We start from the raw sequence: 9256 nt of genomic DNA, 5'->3' as shown, positions 1-9256 counted from the left end.
AAAGTGCAGACCGTGGCAAGAAAGGGGATTGGAAACAGAAAAGGGGTGCTGGGTCAGCCCTTGGTTATCCAGAAAACTCAGTTCAAGGAACAATTTGACCCAAAGATCCTGTGCTCTGAGTTCTGAGTATGTCAATCTCATTCAAAGATAGAAGTATTATTTCCTTACCTTTTTTAGGATGGAGTGTTCTCTGGTTGGGCGAGGGCTTCAGGGAGCAAAGGAGGAGAAACCCAACCCCAGGGCTAGGGACCGAAAGGAAGAAGTCCAGGCCGGCGGCGAGGCCAGCAGGAGGCAGCTCTGGGCTCCAGGACAGGGAACTGGTAGGACCAGCTATATTGAAACAGCCGGCAGCCCCATAACTTTCCTTGCACACACACTACAGGCTGTGCCTGCACATGGATATGCTTGCACACACACACACACACACCCCTAACACTTGGATGTGCAGATGCCCCAAAGCTTATGACCAAGCAGTGCCTCAATAAGCTGAAATGTTTAAGACTATTGAAGGAATGCATTCTGGCCTCCCCACCATGCAACCGCCTGCTGCAAATGAAATGAGAACAGGAAGGGGAAACTCAATCTTAACCAGGGAACTAAGCAAGCATAGCTTTCTTTTAATCAAAATGCCATCTTTCAAATTATTAAGTAAGGGTCAAATGTTGGTGGCTTTGTTTTAAAGGTGTCTTTGACATTATGACTCTCAAGAGGTAAAACCTTAAGCAATAAACGTCTTTAGACTGGCTGGTTGCTGTCCTGTGAACCTCCAGAAGTCACATCTGACAGAAGTGCGGCTCTCGCTATAATTTAATCAAGTCAATTAATACTGTTTAATAAATAGGCCAGAAAATTAGCTGAGAGTTTGTCTCGGCGGGATGTGGCGTGCCACCAAAGTTATGGAAGATTGTCCCTTGAATCACTAAGGCAAACTTTGTTGAGTGTCATTTTACATAGAACAATCACATAAAAAAAGAATTATAAATAGAAAAAATTCCAAAGTTCTCCCACAGACAAGGAAATTAAAACATCAAAAAATTTTTTCAAACAAAACAAAAACACAACATCCCCTCCTCCCACAACCCATTTGCTTCAAGTTCTTGATCATACAGTACTCAGCGTCTTTGGATATTTTACAATGTACCACTCCAAATTGAAGCCAAGAAAAAACAAAAAGAACTAACCAGTCATCTGAACAAATGAGTTTATAAGAAGTCGTTACCTTTACAAAATAAAAACCAAAGCCCCAACACCACTGGATTCCAATTTGTTCTTTCTTTCCTTGTAAAGTCCCAGTTCTGTCGCAGTCCCTCAGCTGATGGGGGAGCACAGGCATGTTGGCTGGTGCCTCCCAGAAACAAGAGGGTGCCATGAAGCGATTCCATTCGCCTGGAATGCCATCTGGTGGTATGTAGGGTCAGAGGGTCCACTCGGGGCAGCTGTGAGAGGGATAGAGTCTGTGGTCTTCTCTGGCCTTTTTGTTGTGTGTGTGTGTGTTTGCTCAGGAAGAAGCCAAGGCGACAGGAAGAGAAGTCTCTTGTACCCCCAGTTCTGGGCTTGGAGACCCCAGCCCTGGGCCCTCCTTTTCCTGCAGAGCCTCCTCTCTGGGCTCCCGAGAAACAAAAGCAAACTCGGAAAGCAAAGGGAGCTGAGGGAAGGGAAGAGAGGAGGCCGGGAAGGCCATGGGCAGGCAGCTGCCCTCCTTCCCAAGACCTGTTACAGACTCAAGGACCAGGGGCGAGCGTAGACAGTCCGAACTCACAGAGCCACTCAAACCCCACATTTGAGCCAACAGCTTGTGCTCCCCACCCCAAAGAGTGATGCTAAATGCCTCAGCTTCATTCCTGGGGGTAGGGTGGGAGAGTGTTCAAACCCAGCGAAGGGGGCAATCACCGGCAATGCCAAGGCCCTGAGAAACCCACAACTGGAAAAGCAAACCAATAAATCCTGGGGAGCCAGGCGTTTTGTCTATTTTAAGAATCAGGTTCGAGGGAGGCAGTTGTTAGAGGTGTTTGTGAAGAGGTGTCTCCTATCCCTTTGATGCTGGCCCCAGGAGTCCCAAGAGACTCTGTGTAGCCTTAGAGGGGGGTGTGGAGATGGGGTAGGTGCTAAAGGTGTTCCCCAGGGGTCCCGACACTAACAGTGACCTACTGGGAAATCAGGCAGTATTTGGACCCCCCAAAGGGGCCGTGGGCTGTGGATGAGTAATGAAGCCCCACCCTGGTTGTCTCGGCCCCCCTCTAGTTTGGCCACATTTCCCACCTGTGCTAATGTAAGGTGGTTGTGATAAAATTCAGTAAGACATATGCACAGTACAAAGCTCCTACCCTCCCTGCATGTGCGTGTGGGTGCAGAGGGAGGGGGACCTAAATCACCAGCCCCTTTTCATAGTGGGGTGAACCCGAGGCACAGAGGGCAGACAGGTGAAGGGAGAAGTGGGCCCAGACTCCAGCAGCCTTGCTCCTGAGTCCAGGGGGGCCCCCTGCCAACAGGGACATTACGTGGCAAGGGAGTATCTCCCAAAAGGATCTGGGGGACACCTGGAGACAGTAAGGGACCAGTCAGAGCAGTTTCTGAGACTCGCCACCAGGGCAGTAGTGCTCAACCAGGGTGTGGGCTCCGGGCCCTACCCTCAACCCCATTCCCTGGGACACTTTCTGGCCAAGCGACCCCCTTCCATTTAGCCCCACGACAGTACCCAAGAGCTCCTGGGTGCCTGGTGTGTGCCCCTCATCTGCAGAATGGGCTTGTGTGAGCCCCTGTGAATTCCAGAGAGACAGCGAGGGGGAGGTGAGCCCTCAGGTTCCAGACCCTTTGGGAGGAAATGCCACATCTCAGACACCAGCAGAAGGGAGGCAACTGCAGAGAAGGCCTGAAAAATACCATCACTGCTAATATATATATATATTTTTTTTTTCATTTTTCCTGTTTGTTTTTAAAATAAGTTCAGACCCATTGGGTGGGGCAGGGCCGGCCTGGTGGGAGAGGGGCCAGGGATATTGGACTGGGGTTGACACTACCAGCCTAATTGTTGGCTTCAGACATGGAGGCCACGTGGTTGAGGCTGGCGAGCCCGGGGAGGCCGGCCAGGCCTGCGGCCCACGGGTCAGGCAGTGGGAAGTAGGGCCGCGCTGCAGCCACGTTCTCGGCCAGCGCGAAGGCCAGGAGGCCCCCCGCGTTCCTCTCGGCCTCCAGCTGGGCGCGCCCGAACAGCTTCATCTGTGTCTCCTCGAATTGCCGCTCGAGCTCCTGCAGGCTCAGGGTGGCCTTGGGCGCCGCCAGGAAGTGCTTGGTGGGGCTGGGGCCTGGGAGGCACATGGCGGCCCCGCCCAAGTGGCCGCCCACCTCGCCCAGCGCCGGTGGCATCACGAAGGTGGCCTTGTCAGGGGCTGGGCCGCCAGGCCCAAAGAGCAGGCTGGCGGCCCTCCAGGCGGCTGGCTTACGGCCACGCCGGGGCCGTGCCATGCGGCAGCTCTGGCGCTTGATGTGGCGGTGCAGGTGGTCGGAGCGCGTGAAGCTCTTGTAGCAGAACTCGCACTGATAGGGCCGCACACCCGTGTGGATGCGCATGTGGTTCTTGAGGTCATAGTTGTGCACGAACTTGGCGTTGCAATGGATGCACAGGTAGGGCCGCTCCCCCGTGTGCTTCCGCATGTGGATCTTCAGCTTGTCCTGCCTGCAATGCAGAGCCAGGGAGTCAGTCCCCACGTGGAACACCCTCGTGCTTTCCCTTCCTCTGGAACCTGCTGGGGCTCCCTACTGCCACTGGACCAAACCTCAGGAAGGAGGCCCAGATTAGGATCTACCTTCAACTGCTGTCCTGCCCCAAACAGGCATGGTCTCACCTCAATAAAAGGGATGGAGATGGAGGGAGGCCAAAAGGGAACAGTGTCCTGACAGGCCTCCTTCACTCCAGAACTCTCTTACACAGAGGCTTATAGCAATGAAGCACCCCCATCTTTATCAGGGGCCCATTTCACATCCTAGAAAACAGACTGGCTGGGGACATCCATCCCTGCAAGTCAGCAATCTGCCTGCTGTCCTCTGATGGTGCAGTGACTTCTCCTGACACTGGACTGCACTTTGATCTCAGGCCCACACCCTGCAGGCAGCACTCTTTCCTTGGTTTCATCCTTGTGCTTTTGCCCAAGGTCCCCAGTCTGATCCCAGCCCTCTGGCTTGCTGGGTCTGTCTGTCCTCAGCACTAATCTTGATCCCAGGCACACACTGTTCACATCTCCTGCACCAGGGTTTCTTATTCTAAGCCCTGGTTTCTCTTCTTTGTCTGCAGACAATTTCAGGGTTTACAAAAGAGCCAGGTGCAACAAGAATGCAGCCTAATCCAGGGCAAAGCTTTTCAGGGTTTAAGGGGTATTATTCAGAGGTGAGGTATGGAATAAGGGTGAGGCCCCATTAGGGGCCCCTGCTCCAGCTGCAGACCCACCACTAACATGCTGGGTGGCATTAGGCAAGTTACTTAACCTCTCTGTGCAGAGCTGAACCTAGGGCCAGACATCAATTATCATTTCCCAGAGCTGATAAGGAGAATCTGACATCACAGGGCTGATTTCTTAAAGCCTGAGCAAGGAGCCTCTCAGCCAGGCTGTGATGGAGTCCAGCCGGGATGCCAGAATTCCTCTCCTCCCCATCCTGCAGCCTTCCCCAACTGCGCCTGCAGGCCAGGAAGCTTTTTGTCCCGTCTCCCACCTCCTCCCTGCAGGTGTGGCTGGGGTGGAGCGTCTGCCTGTAATTTTAGGCTCAGTTTTGAGGTCGGAACAGATGTGGAGCCCAGATGCCTTCCCTAAAAAGACTGGCCGGATTTAAAACACATTCCACATAAATCCCAGGACAGCAGGGTCTTGGGCTCCTGGTGTCCCCTGGCCACTAGAGGTCTCCCTGGCTCTCATTTTCGGGAACGGTTCCCAGGGGTGGGGAGGGAGAGAAAGGACGTTCCAGGAAGGAGGCCCAGAGAGGACAGACCAACCCCTCCTGCCTGCGCTCTTGCAGGCTGAAGGGTCCCTGGGAGGGGGTGGTCGGGTGGGACGGCAGAAAGGAAGAAAGCCCCTTCCCTCCCCACAACCTGTGACCCACCTCCAGGCTGCCCAGTACCCAGCACGGACATCCCATTCTCAGGCCCCACTTTCCCCCACCCCCACCCCCACCCCCGCCTTGGCTGTATCTGTCACCCAGATTTCATTCAGATGATTGGAGTTTTGAGCAGGACCTTGGAGGGTATCTAGGCCAGTGGTTCACAAACTTGAACCATTATCTGGACTGGATAAAACACAGATTTCTGGGACCTGCTCACAGAGATTCTGATTCCATAGGCCTGGGGTGGGGCTCGAGAATTTTGCATTTCTAACAAGTTCCCGGAGGAGGCTGAAGCTGCTGGTGGGACAGCCACACTTTGAGAGCCTCTGGCCTCAGCTAATCCTTCTCTGCAGGTGGGCAAATGGATCACAGAGGGTGGCTGCAGAGCTGGGGGCCAGAACGCAGGCTGTGGCTCCCAGCTCAGGCCTCTTTCCTTACCACTGCACTGCACTTGTGTAAAAAGGGAGGGGGGCACACGGTGCCATGTGCACCTCTCCAGCGATGCCCCCTCACAGTCCTGAGGGGTAAGGCTCGGGAACCCACAGATTCAGCCGGTTGCGATGGAAACACCAGGGTCGGGTGGTTGCTGGGCTCACTCACCAAAGCCCGGGAGCACAGGACTTAAATTCATGACCTCATTTAATCCTCATCAACCTTATGAGGTTGATTTTTAAAATCACTATTACAATGAGTAGAATTATTGACCTTCAGGGTCACTCTCATATAAAGGGCAATGCAAATGTTAAATCTTCAAATGTCAAGGGCCTACTATAAATAGCCATAGCATCTCCTAAACTTTTCTAAAATAAATGACATTTCAGCAGTGATCAGCCCAAGTGTGTAAGAAGCGCTGAGACGACGGCGATGCCTTCGTTTTATTGAGTGCCTACTATGGACAGGTGAGGGCACAGTTTCAGCAACCCTGCAAGGTGATGGCCTTTCTCCATGTTGACAGAAGAGGAGATGGAGGCTCAGAGAAGTCAAGAAGCTTTTCCCAGAGCTTTTCACCAAAAGTCCAGCAGGTGAGGGGCTGGGGACCTCAAGGGTTTCCTGGGGTGTGGTTTGTTTGCACGCCGCTCCAGGATGAGAACGGATGGCTTCTCACACTGTGGGCTTCCTGCCTGTGGCCTCTAAGTGCTGCCTCAGAAAATACAGACCAGAACAGTCAAAGCAGAGAGGGCATTCATGGTCAGCTTTCTGTCTCTGGGAAGAAACGTATGTTAACACATTTGGATTCATCGTCTGAGTCAGTGGGGCTCAGTAACTGGCATCATTAGCAGTAAGCTTCCCAGGACCTTGAAAATACTGATCTACTCCAGTTCTCTCATTTGAAAGATAAGGAAGCCAAGGACCAGAGAGGGAGTGGCTTTCTGAGGCCACACAGCCTCCTCCTTTGTGTAATGGCCCTTTCATGTGTACAGGATGCACAGATGCACTGGCAGAGCAGGGCTTTATGCCAGGCATTCCAGGAATCAGAGCAAGTCCATTTGCTGCCCTGGGCCTCAGTTTCCTGACAGAAATGGGGCCTGAGCTGCACCATTTTGATCTCTGACGTTCTGTGAATGTTTGCATCTGGGTAGCAGGCTTATACCAAACCTCTTTCTGGAGGCTGTTCGGTTGGATGGCTTTGTAAATGACAAGTCAGATCTGCTTGTGAAGGCAGCACGAGTTTGGCTGGAATATTTTTCAGTCTGAACCTTGGGAGCTGAGCTCTTGGTCACTTCCCTTCAGGCATGGAGGACTGGGGATCCTGATTAAAACCTCCTGAGGATCCCCTGCCTTACTCCTGAGCATGGCTTTCAAGGCTCTTTACCAAGTCACACCAACCCCCTTTGAAAGCCTCAGTCCCCAGCACCGCACCCAAGCACACCTGGATTATGCCGTTCCCCTGAGCAGTCTGTGCTCTGTCCGACTTGGCATCTTTGAACACCTGCCTGCATGAGCTGGCCTGCCAGGCCCCTGGTGCTGAGCCTTCTCCCCTCTGCCCCATTGTCGGACTGATGCTCTGTCAGCACTGGCTCCCTTCCCCTTCTGTGCACATCTCATGTTTGAGCGGCAGCGCTCCATCCAGGGCCACATCCGAAGAACAGGCCCAGATGCCCAAGCATGCACTCATTCCATGAGCCCCTCATTCCAGACCCCTCCTCCTCCACAATGCATCTCTTGCATTTCTATGTTTATTCTTGCAATGTGCCCTGCCTGAAATGTCTCCCACTTCAAATCCTCCAATCTTTCAAGGGCAGTCCTCCACAAACCCTCATCCTCTATGCTGACCTTCCAGAGCATCTGTGACCTGAAGGCTGTACCTCAAGGCAGGTCACCTGTCACCATCTCCTTCTGTCCCCGATGGTACCTTATGTGCTCGCAAAGTCCTCCAATCCCCCCTAGCCGTGAGCCCTGGGAGGACAAGACCACCTTCTACACCTGCATTGTCTATGGCCCTGTTCAGACCACACAGGTGCTCAGGAAACACCTGATGGTTGACTGGCCTCATTTTATGATGAGAAGAGATGCTTGTGGAGTGCCTGGGAGCCTCCAGGGAATCACAGAGGCCTTGGACCTGGGATACTTATAGTCCACTAGTGAGCCTCTAATGCCCCTTGTAGAATTTGGATACTGGCCAGGGAGTGGGGAAAGGGACTTTTGGGCCACTCTCTGAAAACTCTGAGCAAGTCAGCATCCCCTCCCTCCTTGCAGACGTGAGCACTTACACCCTGCATTTGTTTAGAGGCCGCCTTTGTGAGGGCCTCCTTTGTCTCCAGCGTGCACGTTATTGCTGGGGAAAGGGCCACCAAATGCGTGATCCCCCTTGGCCACCGCACAGCTCCACAGTGGCCGCGTCCGTCCCTGGCTCCTGGAGCCCTGCCTTGTTAGGAGTGCAGGCGGTGAGAGGATGAGGGAGGCAGCGGATTCACGGGGAAGGAAGCAGAGATCCCCAGCTGGGGTGGAAAAGGAACCCAGGCATGCAGACACTGTTCTCAGTAGTCATCATTCACGTAGCCCAGGCGCTCACCATGTACCAGGTGGCACTGCGTGAAAGCCTGTTCTGCCAGTGAAGTCGGAGCATCTCGTGAAGAGACGAGGCAAAGAGAGGTGCCGTCATGCATTCAGCGCTCCCCTTATCTTGGGCACTGTGCAAGTGGAGTAATAAACCGGGAGCAACCTTATGGAGCCCCTACTTCAACCCCCTTGTATTACATCTGGGGAAACTGAGGCCCAGAGAAGGAAGGACACAGGTCCCACAGCTGGTTAGTGGCCAATCTGGGCCCTGACCTGGGCCTTCTGATAGCCACCCACTGTTCTTTCCCATGTACCGCAATGTCCGTATTCCCTCGTCTGTTCATCCAGCAACATTTTCCAAGTGCAGGTGCTGTTTTCTCCAGCTCTCATCCAGGACGGGCCAGGGATGGTCTGGGACCTGCTTTAATAGGGTCTGCAGTGGAGAAGCTGTCATGCACTTCTGTATTCTGTACGGTGCACAAGGCTGAATGTAGAGGAGGTGCTTGTGGCATGTTTGTTGATTGACCCATGATCAGTGGAGCTACTTCTCACACCTCCCCGGTTCCAAATCCTCCTCATCCCCCTGCCCCTGCTCCATCTGCCATTTCATTACTTTTCCCTGCATCAGAGATCCAGCAAAGGTCACGTGCACCCAAGTCTTGATCTGCATTGCCCCTTCCAGCTCTGAGATCTCATTTTCGGGAAAGATATACAAGTCCTCATCGCTCATTCCCCTGAATGAAAGGAAAGGGCCGCGGGCCTCGGACTGAGGTCAGCTGCCCTCCATAAAAGCTCCCAATCAGAATAATGCTTTCCCAGCACCAGCCACCCTGACTTCTTGGTAACCTGATGGTCTGAGACAAACTCTCTTCCTGCTACTACTGCTAATGACATTATATCATCTTAATAAGGCTCCCAGAGCTGCCAGGAGTGGGAGGACTAAAAAGAAAATAAAGGAAGAAAAAAAGCTGGGTTCCTGGCCCTGACTGGAGAGCAGACAACTGTCCGTTGGGATGATGGAGTGATCAGCATTTGGCTTGTTCCTGAGAGAGGGCATTGGAGACTAAAAGTCATGGCCTCTTTGGATGTTGGTGAAAGGTTTAGCAGAAAGCAGGCACATCATGGCCCATCAGAGAGAGACCTCCTAGAGTACAGTGGTTGTCCATCC

The 9256-nt window shown here is 53.2% G+C and overlaps 1 protein-coding gene across 5 annotated transcripts in view; it reads right to left on the bottom strand.

The window, feature by feature from the left end:
* Nucleotides 1-1184: 1184 nt before the first annotated feature.
* ZBTB7C (zinc finger and BTB domain containing 7C) overlaps nucleotides 1185-9256 on the bottom strand; it is a 362970-nt gene continuing 354898 nt past the window's right edge. For all 5 annotated transcript variants that reach the window (XM_037806042.1, XM_037806041.1, XM_037806039.1 and 2 more), the window contains one exon: nucleotides 1185-3673. In XM_037806042.1, the coding sequence (XP_037661970.1) occupies nucleotides 3022-3673 (652 nt within the window). In that variant the 3' untranslated portion in view covers nucleotides 1185-3021. The remainder of the gene's footprint in view (nucleotides 3674-9256) is intronic.

The sequence above is a fragment of the Choloepus didactylus genome, chromosome 16 (assembly GCF_015220235.1).
Source record: "Choloepus didactylus isolate mChoDid1 chromosome 16, mChoDid1.pri, whole genome shotgun sequence".
Classification (NCBI taxonomy): domain Eukaryota; kingdom Metazoa; phylum Chordata; class Mammalia; order Pilosa; family Megalonychidae; genus Choloepus; species Choloepus didactylus.
Note: the sequence above shows the minus strand (reverse complement) of the source record. Positions and strands in the feature narration are given on the sequence as shown.